Source organism: Rhinopithecus bieti, unplaced genomic scaffold (assembly GCF_001698545.2).
Source record: "Rhinopithecus bieti isolate Rb0 unplaced genomic scaffold, ASM169854v2 scaffold_16097, whole genome shotgun sequence".
Classification (NCBI taxonomy): Eukaryota; Metazoa; Chordata; class Mammalia; order Primates; family Cercopithecidae; genus Rhinopithecus; species Rhinopithecus bieti.
In genome coordinates, this window is record NW_016808851.1 from 923,770 (window position 1) to 939,258 (window position 15,489).

Below are 15,489 nucleotides of genomic sequence, written 5' to 3' on the forward strand. Positions count from 1 at the left end.
GGCTGTATGAAAAAAATGGGGAAAAAAATTGTTCTTTTTTGTTTAAGGAAATAGAAAATCACCTTGATAAGGACACAGAAGGCTATGATGTGGTGCTTGATGCTATAGACACAATGCAGCGAGTCGCCTGGCACATCAATGACATGAAGCGGAAACACGAGCACGCGGTCCGGTTACAGGTGAGCCTGCGAGGTGTCGGTGCCCGGCAGGGTTGCAGGTGTACTGACTGACTGTTTTCCCAAGAAAATATTAAGACTGCGCAAGTACTACACTCCACTCACAGCCTTCAGTGTAGCTCTCCCTGAAAAAAGTTCAGGACATCAGTAATACTGACCATTGTCTAGTATGGCTATTTAAGAGAAAGGGACATTATAATTTTTTTTTTTTTTTTTTTTTTTTTTTTTCTGAGATGGAGTTTCGCTCTTGTTGCCCAGACTGGAGTGCAATGGCACAATCTCAGCTCACCACAACCTCTGCCTCCAGCATTCAAGCAATTACTCTGCCCTAGCCTCCCGAGTAGCTGAGATTACAGGCATGCCTGGCTTATTTTGTATTTTTAGTAGAGACGGGGTTTCTCCATGTTGGTCAGGCTGGTCTCGAACTCCGACCTCAGGTGATCCACCCGCCTCAGCCTCCCAAAGTGCTGGGATTACAGGCGTGAGCCACCAATTTTGTATTTTTAGTAGAGACGGGGTTTCTCCATGTTGGTCAGGCTGGTCTCGAACTCCCGACCTCAGTTGATGTGCCCACCTCAGCCTCCCAAAGTGCTGGAATTACAGGCGTGAGCCACCACACCTAGCTGACATTATAACTTTTAAGCTAATTGTTTGCTTATAGCCCCTTTGATGATCTAAGTTAAAATTTTGAGTCTCCTACTTCTGTGAATTGCAAATTTAGTAATTCTTTTTTAAAGCAACTTTCCGTAAACTATATAAACACTTGTTAAGCCTTTATTCCTCTGCCACCAGTTCCTGCAAAATCATGAGGTGGTGCTTGGGTGGTCATAGGCAGGGGACGCAGAGGAGGGGGAGCCAAGGCTGAACCAGCTCCTTTACAGTCACTTGGGACGTGACCCTCAAGCATGTCATTTTAGTTTCCTTTTTTTTTTGTTGTTTTTGGAGATGAAGTTTCACTCCTGTTGCCCAGGCTGGAATGCAGTGGCACAATCTCAGCTCAGTGCAACCTTCGGCTCCCGGGTTCAAGCAATCCTCCTGCCTCAGCCTGCTAAGTAGTTGGGATTACAGGGGCATACCATCACGCCCGGCTAATTTTCTGTTTTTAGTAGAGATGGTGTTTCACCAGGTTGACCAGGCTTGTCTTGAACTCCTAACCTCTGATGATCCACCTGCCTCAGCCTCCCAAAGTGCTGGGATTACAGGCGTGAGCCACCACGCCCTACAGTTTCCTCATTTTTAAAATAAGACAGAGAAGTTTGCTAAAGGCCTATCCAGCACAAACATTTTGAGCCCTAAATCTTCAGGAACTTTTGACAGATGTTGGGCCAGTGATCATGCCCTGGGGACTTCAATAGATGCACTATGAAAAACAAAACAAGAGGCTGCGTGGGCCCAGAGGCCAGTTCTAGGCTCCTGGCTGTCCCTAGAGTGAGACAGAAAAGCCCAAAGTGACTCCACACTATACAGAGTGGCCTTGCCTAACACGAGAAAAAGGATACCTTATTTGGCTCATAAGTCAGAACAAACTCTGTAGGCTTCAGGTATAGGCAGCCAGAGTGTGGTGTGATGTCATTGACTATCAAAAATCAGAGGAAGATGACATTCTAATCTTCCAGGCTACTTTTTTTTTTTTTTTTTTTTTTTGGCAACGGCAACAAAAGTTTAATGCTTTATCATACAAGTGTTTTGCAGACATAATATCAGAATCCATTGAATACAGTCATCCCCCTGATCCGCACTTTCACTTCCGGCAGTTGCATTTGCCTGTGGTCAACCAAGGTTAGAACATTTTAAATGAGGGCCAGGAGTGATGGCTCACACCTGTAAGCCCTGCACTTTGGGAGGCCGAGGCAGGTGGATTTCTTGATGTCAGGAGTTCAAGTCCAGCCAGGCAAGATGGTGAAACCCTGTCTTTACTAAAAATATAAAAGATTAGCTGGGCGTGGTGGCACATGCCTATAATCCCAGCTACTTGGGAGGCTGAGGCAGGAGAATTGCTTGAACCCAGGAGGTGGAGGTTGCAGTGAGCTGAGATCGTGCCATTGCACTGCAGCCTGAGTGACAGAGTGAGACTCTGTCTCAAAAAAAAAAAAAAAAAAAGAAAAAAGAAAACTACAAAAAATTAGCCGGGCATCGTTGTACACACCTGTAACCCCAGCTACTTGGGAGGCTGAGGTGGGAGAATCGCTGGAACCTGGGACACAGGGTTGCAGTGAGCTGAGATCACATCACTGCACTCTAGCCTGGGAAACAGGGCAAGACTCCATCTCAAAAAAAAAAAAAAAAATTTACATGGAAAATTCTGGAAATAAACAATCTGTAAATTTTAAATTGTGTACCATTCTGAGTAGCGTGATGGAATCTCACACTGCCCTTCTCCCTCCCACCTAGGACATGAATCACCTCTTTGTCCAATCACACTGCCTACGGCCACTCACCTGTTAGTCACTCAGTAGCTGGCTTGGTTATCAGATCGACTGTCTTGTTTTGCAATGCTTGTGTTCAAGTCAACCTTATTCTCTTCATAATGCCCCCAAACGGAGCAGTGATGCTGACATATTGTTATAATTATTCTAATTTATTATCAGTTATTGTTGTTAATTTCTTATGCCTAATTTATAAATTAAACTTTATCATAGGTATGTATTTGTAGGGAAAACATAGTATATTTAGGGGTCGATACTATCCCCAGTTCCGAGAATCCACTGGGGGTCTTGGAACATATCCCCTGCAGATAAGAGGGACCACTGTATTCAGAAATGTCTAAATGGCTGGTTTTTCATACTCTGTGAAGCTGCTTGACATTCTGAAGTCATTACTGAATCAGACTCTGGCTCAAACTAATACTCCATTTCTGTTCATTTCTGTTTTCAACCAGTAAAGTTTTTGTTGTCTTATGGGTTCCTTAATTAAATGGTGCTTGTGACTGTTTTCGTTTTTCAAAATAATAAAATCAACTTCATTTAAAAACACTGATATTGATATACAATAAATTCCACAGAAAAGTCAAAGTCATGTTATTAGTTTATATTTATCAATTTCCATTAAAAGCACTAAAATGGGGAGTGGGGCAAGTGGGGGTGGTTAATGAATACAAAACTTTACTTAGAGACAATAAGATCTAGGCCAGATGCGGTGGCTCACACCTGTAATCCCAGCAGTTTAGGAGGCCGAGGCAGGCAGATCACCCGAGGTTGGGAGTTTGAGACCAGCCTGGCCAACATAGTGAAACCCCATCTCTTCTAAAAATACAAAAATTAGCCAGGCATGGTAGTGGGTACCTGTAATCCCAGCTACTTGAGAGGCTGGGGCAGGAGAATCACTTGAACCCAAGAGGCAGAGGTTGCAGTGAGCCAAGATTGCATCACTGCACTCCAGCCTGGACAACAGAGCGAGGCTCTGTCTCAAAAAAAAAAAAAAATGTTGAATAAGATCTAGTATTTGATAGTACAACAGGGGTATTATAGTCAACAATAACTTATAAAATAACTGAAAGTGTAATTGGAATGTTCATAACACAAAGAAATGATAAATGCTGGAGGTGACGGAGGCCCATTTACCCTGATGTGTTTATTATGCATTGTATGCCTGTCAGAATATCTCGTGTACCCCATAAATATATACACCTACTGTGAACCCATAAAATTTTAAAATTTTAACAAAAAAAGTACTGAAACATAAGTTAGGGGCAAAGAAAGGTTCCTTTCCTTTCCCTGAGTAAGTAAATTTAAACTCAAGAAATTTCTGAGAAAATGACGTGGATGATTTATATAGGCTTTAGTTTTGAATTACTTATGTGTGGTATGAACTTCGGTATCTAGAAGAAAGTCTTCAAGTCAACAACTCTGAAGGGTTTTTTCCCCAGAGGAAAGGGGATGAGAAAAATCAAGGGAACGGTTTGGGTGCAGTGGCTCACGTCTGTAATTCCAGCACTTTCAGAGGTCCAGGTGGGCAGATCACTTGAGGTCAGGAGTTGAAGACCAACCTGGCCAACATGGCAAAACCCCATCTCTACTAAAATTATTAAAAAATTTAGCCAGGCATGGTGATGGGCATCTGTAATCCCAGCTACTCAGGAGGCTGAGGCAGGAGAATCGCTTGAACCGGCGAGGTGGAGGTTGCAGTGAGCCCTGATTGCGCCACTTACTTCCAGCCTGGGTGACAGAGCAAGACTTCGTCTCAAGGAAACAAAACAAAACAAAGAAAATCAAGTGAAGGAGGCCTATCTGAGAGGGTCCCATACTGGTGGCCCCTGGACCTGGCTTTTGAAAGATGTAAGGGCTGCTGTGAGCCACAGCATGGCATGATGAAGGAATGGAAATAAGTAAGTAGCAGCTCATCAACTAACAGCCTGATTCATTTCTGTTAGCCCTTAAGTGACACCACCTGTAAATGCAGATCCATGTCATAGACCATCAGATACCATGTAGATCGTTAGACCCCATTGGGGACGATTTGGCACCATTCTTGAGGCTCAACAGATGGGCCATCAAGCCCTTGGTGCCTGTCTTCTGCCTCCTGTTAAATACCATGGCCCATTCCCTTTCTCAGGAGATACAGAGTTTGCTCACTAACTGGAAGGGGCCAGACCTGACCAGCTATGGGGAACTGGTGCTTGAGGGAACCTTCCGCATCCAGCGAGCCAAGAATGAGCGGACACTCTTCCTCTTCGACAAGCTGCTGCTCATCACGAAGAAGAGAGACGACACGTTTACATACAAAGCTCACATCCTGGTAGGTCTGCACGCTGGCCATGGGCAGAGACTCAGATCCCCAGTTCCATTCCCCCCTGAGTGTGCCTCACCCCCTCTGCTGTCTCTGCTCTAGTGTGGCAACCTCATGCTCGTGGAGGTGATTCCGAAGGAGCCGCTCAGCTTCAGCGTCTTCCACTACAAGAATCCCAAGCTGCAGCACACAGTCCAGGTAGCGGCCAGGCCCTGGCCTCTCCGCAAGGCCCCTTTGTATAGTGCTGTGTACCAGGCGGCTTTTTGAGAGCATTCTGGCCACATGGTCATTTCCCATCTCATCAGAGGGTCCTGTGGGTGGTGGTATCAAGTTGTCTGACTGTCTGCATCTCGTCTTGGCAGGCCAAATCCCAGCAAGACAAACGCCTCTGGGTTCTGCACCTAAAGAGACTGATTCTGGAGAATCATGCAGCCAAGATTCCAGCTAAGGTAGGACACTGAATAGTGCACAGTGAAACGGGAGAGAGATAGGAGAATCATTTGAACCTGGGTGGTGGAGGTTACTGTGAGCTGAGATCGCGTCATCGCACTCTAGACTGGGTGACAGAATGAGACTGTCTCAAAAAGAAAAACAAAGAGACTGGGTCAAAAAAAAAAACAAAGTTTAGAATTAGAATCTGGGAGTGAAAACCATTAATCAGATCCTCTAATTACTAATGAAGTCCCAGCAAGGCATCCTGATAGGATAAACGTTCAACTTCAGAATACAAAGGTGGGCGCGGTGGCTCATACCTGTAATCCCAGCACTTTGGGAGGCTAAGGCAGGTGGAACACTTTAGCCTAAGAGTTCGAGACCAGCCTGGGCAACAAAGTGAGACACCCGTCTCTACATAAAATGTAAAAGTTAGCCCCCAGCATGATGGCACGCACCTGTAGTCCCAGCTACTCTGGGAGGCTGAGGTGGGAGGATCACCTGGGTCCAGGAGGCGGAGGTTGCAGTGAGCTGAGATTGCATCACTGTACTCCAGCCTGGGTGACACAGCAAGACTCTGTCTCAAAAAAAAAAAAAAAAAAAGAAAGAAAGAAAGAAAATTGAGAGATAGGAAATGTAGGACCTATGTCTCAGCTAAACCAGTCATTAACATCAAAAAGATTCACATGGGGCCAGGCACAGTGGCTCACACCTGTAATCCTAGCACTTTGGGAGGCTAAGGTGGGCAGGTCACCTGAAGTCAGGAGTTCAAGACCAGCCTGGCCAACATAGTGAATCCCCATCTCTACTAAAAATACAAAAACTAGCTGGGTGTGGTAGCACATGCCTGTAGTCCCAGCTACTCAGGAGGCTGAGGCAAGAGAATCACTTGAACCTAGGAGGCAGAGGTTGCAATGAGCCAAGATCGTGCCACTGCACTCCAGCTTGGGTGACAGAGGGAGATCCCGTCTCAAGAAAAAAAAAAAAGATTCACATGAGTCGCGGGCTCTGTGGAGTAGTGGTGGTTTTCCTTCTGGGGCTTAGAAGAGGATGCCACGAACCATCTGCCAACCATGAAGACGTAATAGATGCCGTGGAAGAATAAAGTGTTCAATTCAGTTAAGTGGAGAGAGGAAGGAAAACATCTCTTACCTCGGTCTTAAAGGATGAGATTTTTTGTTTTTTACACAGGATCTTACTCTGTCGCCCAGGCTGGAGCGCAGTGGTGCAAACATGGCTCACTGCCGCCTTGACCTCCTGGGCTCAAGAGATCCCACCACCTCAGCCTCCCGGAGTAGCTGGGACCACAGGCTTGTGCCACCACGCCAAGCTAATTTTTGTATTTTTGGTAAAGATAGGTGTGGTCTCATCATCTTGCCCAGGCTGGTTTCAAACTTCTGGGTTCAAGTGATCTGCCTGCCTCTGCCTTTCCAAAGTGTTGGGATGACAGTCATGAGCCACCGTTCCCAGTCTTAGTAATATTTTTATAAGTGGGAAAAAAGGAATTAAGGAAACCAGACCTAGAGACCTGCATTAAAAAAAAAAAAAAAAAGAACGAATGCACTGTGTTCAGGGTGCACAGATGGTGCCGGGATGGGAGGACTGAGTTCTCAGGGGCTGAGGCAGGGGCTGGGGCAGGGAGGGGAAGGGCAGGAGCCCCTGAAGGGCTGTGGGCATGCACTCTGAGGAGTCTGGATGCATTCACACTGGGAAATTACTGCAGGCTTTGGAGGAAGGGGAGATGGCGTGGTCAGTCCTGTGTTCTAAGAGTGTAACTTTGGGGACAGGGTGATAAATAAGTGGCAGGAGTGAGGTTGGAGGCTGGAGAAGATGGTAACCCACCACCATGGCCTAGAAAGGAGCTGAGCAGTGCTGCCATGGAGCCACAGCGACAGAGGGGGCAAATGCAGAATGTGCCACTGAGGCAGGGGGCAGGATTTTGCCCACTGAGAGTCAAGGCTGAGTCAGGGGTTGAAGGAGAGCATGGTACTGTGGGTTCTGAGACAGACAGAAAGGGAGAGGAACCCGTGAGATGGGAGTAAGAGAGAGGAGCCCTCTGCTGTCACTGGCACCCATGCTGCTGGGCAAGGTCAGCCACAGGTGGAAATTCAGGTCTTGGAATCTAAGGATCAGGAGACATTTGCTAGCAGCAGTAATTGAAGCCCTAGGGTTTAAAAAGATGGCCCCAAAAAATATGCAAAGGAAAGACAAGCCCTTGGGAATCCCAACATCTAAGTTATCCCCAAGCAGGTGGGGGGATTTGGAGAACAGCCAAAGAAAGATGGAAAGAGTAGCAGAGGAGGCAGGGAGAGGACTCCTGAGGAGGAGGCGCTGTGCTAACAAGGAAAAAGCACGTCTCAGAGACGGGAGGGGGGAGACACAGTCTCAAAGGCTGCTGAGGTCAAGGAGATTTAAACAGAAAAGCAGATTTTAGATTTGGCAACTAAGAGAAAAGGGAAAGGTCACAGTGGGCTGAAGAAAAAGGGGGATTAAGAAGGAACAAATTGCGTATAGACTTTTTTATATATAAAGTTGACAAAAGGAAAAAAAATGATAGTTTGGAGAGAGAGGCAAGAGCAAAGCAAGACTCCTTGTCTGGGTCGAACGCTGAGTCCAAGAGCGGATGGCACGGCAGGAGAAGGGAGATGGGAGAGGAGACAGTGGCTCACTTCCTGTTGGAAGGGAGCCTGGGGAGGTGGGAAGGGAGAGGATGGGACACACAGGAATAGGGGCTTATCTTGGAAAGGGCTGGAAGCATCTCTCTTGAGCCAAGGGAGAAAAAGATGAAAGACAGAGGAACTTTGAGGTGGACTTGGGGGAAGACAAAGCGTTTGATTTCACTCATGCAGGTGATAAAGTCATCTGCTGGGTGAGTGAAGCAGAGATCAGGGGTGTCTGAGGGAAAGTGGAAGGGATCAGAAGAACACTTGCTAAAGATATTGGACCAGGCCGGGTGCAGTGGCTGACACCTGTAATTCCAGCACTTTGGGAGGCTGAGGCGGACGGATTACGAGGTCAGGAGATCAAGACCATCCTGGCCAACACAGTGAAACCCCATCTAGACCAAAAATACAAAACTAGCCAGGCGTCATAGCAGGCGCCTGTAGTCCCAGCTACTCAGGAGGCTGAGGCAGGAGAATGGCGTGAACCCAGGAGGCAGAGCTTGCACTGAGCCGAGATGGCGCCCCTGCACTCCAGCCTCAGTGACAGAGTGAGACTCTGTCTCAAAAAATAAAGAAAGAAAGAAAATGGACCAGTCACTAGAGATGACTAGAATAATCTGTGGAAGGCATCAAAGACCCAACTGAAGCTGGCCCCCATGAATCAGTGTGATGACGTCATTTCAAAATCTGCTCAGCAACTTGGAAGCTACTGGTGCGTGTGGGTTCCTCCAGGTTGGGAACCGGCAGAGCTGGTAGGGGAAGGTTCCCAGGGCGGGGGTGGGGAGGGTGCCAGTGAGCACGCAGTTGCAGTAATTGGGCATGACATCAGGCTGAGTGAGGAAAACCAGCTGGCAACAGAAGCGTGGGGTGAGGGACTGCAGTATTGTCATAAAGCCTGGTTCAGCAGGACTTAATGTTGGAGAGAAGGAAATACACCAATCTGTAGTTGAAGAAGGGACTTTTGGAGTCCTGCCTTAGAGGTGGGGCGGTTTTGAGTGTGATCAGGTTCTGAAGGTGGCTCTAATTCTGTGTTGCTGCTCTGGAGTGGAGGAAAAGGTCATTAGAGATAAAGTGGTCAGGGAACTAGGGTGAGGGTGGTAGGTGGATTATTCACATGGATGGTGAAATGGTCCAAGCTGAGGCTGGGAGGAGTGAGGTGGAGCTGACAATGGGATGATGATTATGAAAATTGAACTGGGTGGAAAATAAGAAGGGCTGAGATTTCTGAGAAAGGGGATAGTCTATTTTTTTCTCTGTATATTTTGACAAGCATTTGAAGCTTGTTCTGAGGACTGCCAGCAATGATTTGGTCCTCAGGAAATGAATGTGCATAGGTGTGGACTGGGACCTAAGCATGAGTTTTCGTTTCATCAGGGTGTTATGAGATGAAAGGGAGTTCATGCAGAGAGGGGACTGCATTTTCTTTATGATTAGTCATTTTGTTGCTGGCCTGCTGCTTAGAACGCCCTTCTGAGCAATGGCAGAGCGTCTTTGATGGGCCCTACCTATTGTTTACCTGTCTAATGGGAAAATCAAAATTGCTAACAAGATTCTGAAAGGCAGTTACAAAACGAGAGACCACCTTACATACCTGTCTTTCTCCACACTAGGTGTGTGTGTCCCAGGAAGTTCCCTTTAAGTACCGAAATGGTTAATATAGTCAGTATGACATCGTATTTTCTCCCCAGGTTGTCGATCCCTTCTATCTAAAAACATCTTTTCAGTTACAACTTATTAAGCATACACAGTGCTGAGTACTTATATTCTTATTTCACCCTCACCAAAATATGTTATGAGGTAGTTCTTATTCTTCCCATTCTAGAAAAAATAAAAACAGAGGCTGAGAGACATTAAATAAACTGCCCAGGTTTGTATAACTAGTGTATGACCAAGCCTGGATTCAAACCCAGGTCTGTCTGGCTCCAAAGAGCATCGTAACCACATTGTTCCCACTGGCAATTAAAAACACGTTTTTCTTTTTTGTTTTGTTTTGAGACAGGGTCTCACTCTGTCACCCAGGCTGGAGTGCGGTGGCGCAGTCTCCATACAAGAAAAAACACACTGCAACCTCTGCCTTCTGGGTTCAAGTATTCTTATGCCTCAGCCACCTGAGTAGCTGGGACTACAGGTGCGCACCACCACACCTGGCTAATTTTTGTATTTTTAGTAGAGATGAGGTTTCACCATGTTGACCAGGCTGGTCTCGGACTCCTGGCCTCAAGTGATCCACCAGCCTCAGCCTCCCAAAGTGCAGGGATTACAGGCAGAAGCCACCATACCCAGCCTCAAACACACGTGTTTAATATACTTTATTCACTATAATGTAATCATAATTTTCTATTTAAGCAGGATTATTATTAAAGTGAACTTTCCACATCTTTCCTTGAGATATTTATTTTCCTAAAGTTTTCAAAATGTATTTCTATTATTTCTATGAAATAAATGCATAGTGGGAAATTTTAAAAATCAAGAAATGTATCACCAGTCTAATAATATCAACACAGCTGTGGGAAACTCATTAGTTACAGCCTCCCAGCTGCCTTCCGTTCTTTTAATTCCATGATGGTCCTTGGCTGACACCTAGTGGGAAACCTGGAAACAGTACTTTAAAAATTAAATATCAAGACAAAAAAAAACATTCTTGAAGTCAGCTCTACAGATACCAGGGAACTTCTTGGAAATAGCCATATTGCCCATTAGTGTATGTGGTAAATAAATTAAACTCTTCTCCAAATTAATTGAGAATAAAGATGTAGGTATTTTGCATTTTACATACTAGCATGGTTCTGTAATTGCACTTCCCAGAGACAAAGCTAACATTTGTGTTTGTAATTAATTTCAACTCATAATCTCAGACGCTGAATGTACAAGAGAGACAGCTATCAGTGTTACAAAAACAAGCATTTGTTTTCTCTAAGGTGACTCAGCCCCACGCTTTTTCACTAAATATGATCACCACTTAGCCGGAATATTTGTACTGTGATATCACAGATGGTAGCAAAATAGAGTAAAATTATTTTAAAAGTTATTTTTAGCGTAGTGTTTTCTAGGTTAAATTATACTACCCTTAAAAAATGAAAATGACTTTAAAGAGGCAAGAAAGGCTACAATCCCCTAGGACAGTGGTCTTCAACCTTTTGGGCACCAGGGATTGGTTTTGTGGAAGACAATTTTTCCACAGACAGAGGCAGGGGAAGACTTTTGGGATGATGAAAGCACATTACGTTTACTGCACACTTTATTCCTATTACTATATGGTAATATATAATGAAATAGTTATACAGCTCACCATAATGTAGAATCCAGTGGGAGCCCTGAGCTTGTTCTCCTGCAACTAGACTGTCCCATCTGGGGGTAATGGGGGACAGCAACACCCCAAGTGTGTTGTTTATGTACAGTCTGTTCTAATCTTATTTTGGTCACTGTCACTGCAGAAAACCCTGCTTTACAAAGATAGGATGTTGGAAATGGAAGCAGGCTTTTGTGCTTTTGTGGCAATCTCAGGATATTTGCCTGGACTTTAATCCATAATATATGGACATTTGAAGTTGTCTCAAACATACTTTTTTTCTTTTTTTTGAGATGCAGTCTCGTTCTGTTGCCTAGGCTGGAGTGCGACGGTGCTGCTACCTCTGCCCCCCGGGTTCAAGCAATTCTCCTGCCTCAGCCTCCTGAGTAGCTAGGGTTACAGGTGCACACCACCATGCCCAGCTAGTTTTCATATTTTTAGTAGAGACAGGGTTTCACCATGTTGATCAGGCAGGTCTTGAAATCCTGACCTCGTGATCTGCCTGCATCAGCCTCCCAAAGTGCTGAGATCACAGCATGAGATACCACGCCCGGCCTCGAACATACTTTTAAGGCCACCAGATGCAGCCATACAATTGAAGTACATCGACTCACTTGCCACGATAAAGCCTGCCACCAGATGCAGCTTCATTGCCCCTTGTCACTCACTGACAGGGTTTTGATATGAATCTGCAAGCAATTGATTTATTATGATCTCTGTGCAGTCAAACCTCTCTGCTAACGTTAATCTGCTCCCCACTGCTAGCATCACTGCCTCAGCTCCACCTCAGATCATCAGGCATTAGATTCTTGTAAGGAGTGCTGCAACCTAGATCCCTCGCATGCATAATTCACAGTAGGGTTCACACTCCTATGAGTATCTAATGCTGCCACTGATCTGATAGGAGGCGGAACTCAGGCTGTAATGTGAGCCTTGAGGAGCCGCTGTAAATCCAGATGAAGCTTCTCTCGCTTGCCCACCACTCACCTCCTGCTGTATGGCCCAGTTGCTAACAGGCCATGAACTAGTACCAATCTGTGGCTCCGGGGTTGGGGACCCCTGCCCTACGAGGGTGGGTGGAACTCACCAGTTGAGCTGACCATTGAATCCTAATGACTGTTCTGAAAGAGAGGTTCCATGATCCCACTGTCCAGTTGAGGAAGCACACTCTGGGATGGGAGAGCACCCACCTGGTGAAGTGCCTGAACTGGGATCACAGACATTGTCCTTCAGGGCCGTCCCACTCGGAGATTCTGGGGCACATAAAAGAGATGGGAGGTGCAGGGAGTTGGGGAAACAGAGACTTAGCTCATAATAATCACAGCATTCTGCAGGAAGGAAGACAACAATGAGAGGAAACTTCCAGCAGCCATTTTGCAATTAACTCAAAATAGTTACACGGCCCTAGAGTCGTGGTGAGGGCTGGTGATAAAGATACCAGGCTCCATGCCTTCAGCTTTTGGGTCAGTAGGTCAGGGTTGGGTGGCAAGCATCTGCAATTTTTTTTTTTTTTTTTTTTTTTTTTTTTTTTTGGCAACAGAGTCTTGCTCTGTCACCCAAGCTAGAGTGCAGTGGCATAATCTCGGCTCACTGCAACCTCCGCTTCCTAGGTTCAAGCAATTCTGCTGCCTCAGCCTCCCAATTAGCTGGGACTACAGGCGCCTGCCACCTTGCCTGGCTAATATTTGTATTTTTAGTAGAGACGGAATTTCACCATATTGGCCAGGTTGGTCTTGAACTCCTGACCTTGTGATTGTGATCTGCCCACCTCGACCTCCCAAAGTGCTAGGATTACAGGTGTGAGCTACTGCACCCAGCCAAGAATCTGCATTTTTAATAAGTTGGCCAATGAGTGCTAATGATCAGCCAGGCTTAGGAACCAGCCTCCCTCCGTCCTCTTTCACAGGGTTGGGGGTGCAGTCTTAGCTCTGGTGCCTTGATGGTGTAGCAGCTATTACCCACATGAGGGCGGTCATCTGCTTGAATTCCCTGAACTATGTGTAAATGCTTAAAATAAATAGCGAGTTTTTAAACGTTTTTAACTCTATTTATTCAGGTGGGATAAGATCTGTGTTGAGATTTGGAGTTTAAAGAAAAGCAAAGCAACTGGAATTACAGCCCCACTTTCTCTCTTTCAGGCCAAGCAAGCAATCCTTGAAATGGATGCCATTCGTAAGTTTTATTTCCTTAACACAATTTGAAATTTCATTGTCTATTTGTATCTATCACATTTTCTATCTTAAAGTTCAAGAAAATGTTAATTGTTAGAAAATAGTATCTTTCTATTCACTGTTTTCACAAATTGGGTGGACAGTATAATCCCTTCTTAGTTCATTGGCTTGTTTCTACATTGTTTCTCCCAGGTTTATCTGAGTCCCTTGATGGCTGGCCACAGTCTGGGTTTCTGCATCAACTAACAATGTCAGTTATGTCTCCAGGGTCAACTCTACCCCCACCCACCCCCAACCTCTACCACCACCAAAAACCAGGGCTTCACAATGCATTTCTCACTTCATCCCTAACAGAATATTGATTATCTGCAAGAATCTCAATCGCTTCATAGTATTGGTTTTCCTGATGCAGCAGAAAATTCTGAAATCACAACCACCCCACATATGTGAGTGTATTTCTAGGCTTACAAAAGCAGAAGAGAAGAAATATTCCAGGTCCTTCCTATTAAATAAGACCTTATTCAACAGCATTTATCACATCTTTGTTATTTTTCAGATTAAATAGAATAAAAAGAGAAAACAATGGCTTTAAATGCAATCAGGTCTGCTGGACACTTGTACTGAAAACACTTCTACTTTTACTTAACCCTTTCATAATACCTTACTTTGCGGAATCAAGTGCAAACATTGATTCCCTTCCATCCAGCCTGGCACTTGTTAACTCCCCAGGGGGAAAAGCAGCATCAGCAAAGTGGAAACAGGAGCATTCCCACCATCACTGCAGCTGAGGCTCCCATCTCCCATCCAACAGACCTGAGAAATGATGCCTGGAACTCCCCAGCAGAGTGCTAGGCTGCATTCTCTAGACCTCAACATTTCAGCCAGCAGAATTGCCTTCAGATTTTATTTATTTATTTATTTATTTATTTATTTATTTATTTATTTTGGCTGGGTGTGGTGGCTCAAGCTTGTCATCCCAGCTAACAGACTCCTACAAGTCCCAATGTAAACAAAAAGCCCTGAGATACATATACAGCACCAATCACGGGAGGAGGATCATATCCATGTCAGATGAAAAAGAATAAATCCATATAGGCCAGGCATGGTGGCTCACACCTGTAATCCCAGCACTTTGGGAGGCCGAGGCGGGTGGATAACCTGAGGTCAGGAGTTCAAGACCAGCCTGGCCAACATGGTGAAACCCCGTCTCTATTAAAATACAAAAATTAGTCAGGCATGGGGGTGGTCACCTGTAGTCTCAGCTTCTCGGGAGGCTGAGGCAGGAGAATCACTTGAACTTGGGAGGTAGAGGTCAGCAGTGAGCCAAGATCATGCCACCGCACTTCAGCATGGGCGACAGAGCAAGACTCCATCTCAAAATAATAATAATAATAAATCCATATAAATCTACACTAGCCATAACCATTTTCTAAGAAGCCCCCGACAGCGCAGTCCCACTGATGCATGTAGTTATCTTTACAGATCATCCAGGCTTCTGTTACAGTCCTGAGGGAGAGACGAAAGCACTGTATGGCTCTAAAGAAGGTTCTGCTCCATATCGGCTGAGAAGAAAATCTGGTAAATAGGATTTTGTCATAAAAATTTAATACTAATGGGGGACTAGAAATGAAAGTCCCTTTGAGTCTGACGAAAGGGCATGTTCTATCTGGTTTCTCAGCTCACTGCTGGTCTGAATACATTTGCGGCTGCCTTAAGATGGAACTCACAAACTTTTGATCTAAAACTCTTTTTCTCTGTAAACACAGCACTTTGGGAGGCCGAGGCAGGTGGATCACCTGAGGTCAGGAGTTCAAAACCAGCCTGGCCAACATGGAGAAACCACATCTCCAGTAAAAATATAAAAATTAGCCAGGCCTGGTGGCGGGCACCTGTAATCCTAGCTACTCAGGAGGCTGAGACGGGAGAATCACTTGAACCCGGGAGACAGAGGTTGCAGTGAGCCAAAAAAACACCCCTGCCCTCCAGCCTGGGTGACAGAGCCAGACTCTGTTTCGGAAAAAAAAAAAAAAAAA

At 45.4% G+C, this 15,489-nt stretch overlaps 1 protein-coding gene across 9 annotated transcripts in view; it reads left to right on the plus strand.

Annotated features, from left to right (window-relative positions):
• The window catches only part of PLEKHG1 (pleckstrin homology and RhoGEF domain containing G1), a 249,421-nt gene that overhangs the window by 212,322 nt on the left and 21,610 nt on the right, over nucleotides 1–15,489 (plus strand). For all 9 annotated transcript variants that reach the window (XM_017887627.1, XM_017887628.1, XM_017887629.1 and 6 more), the window contains 6 exons: nucleotides 48–179; nucleotides 4,728–4,910; nucleotides 5,004–5,099; nucleotides 5,264–5,350; nucleotides 13,424–13,457; nucleotides 14,939–15,034. In XM_017887627.1, coding sequence (XP_017743116.1) covers nucleotides 48–179; nucleotides 4,728–4,910; nucleotides 5,004–5,099; nucleotides 5,264–5,350; nucleotides 13,424–13,457; nucleotides 14,939–15,034 — 628 coding nt within the window. The remainder of the gene's footprint in view (nucleotides 1–47; nucleotides 180–4,727; nucleotides 4,911–5,003; nucleotides 5,100–5,263; nucleotides 5,351–13,423; nucleotides 13,458–14,938; nucleotides 15,035–15,489) is intronic.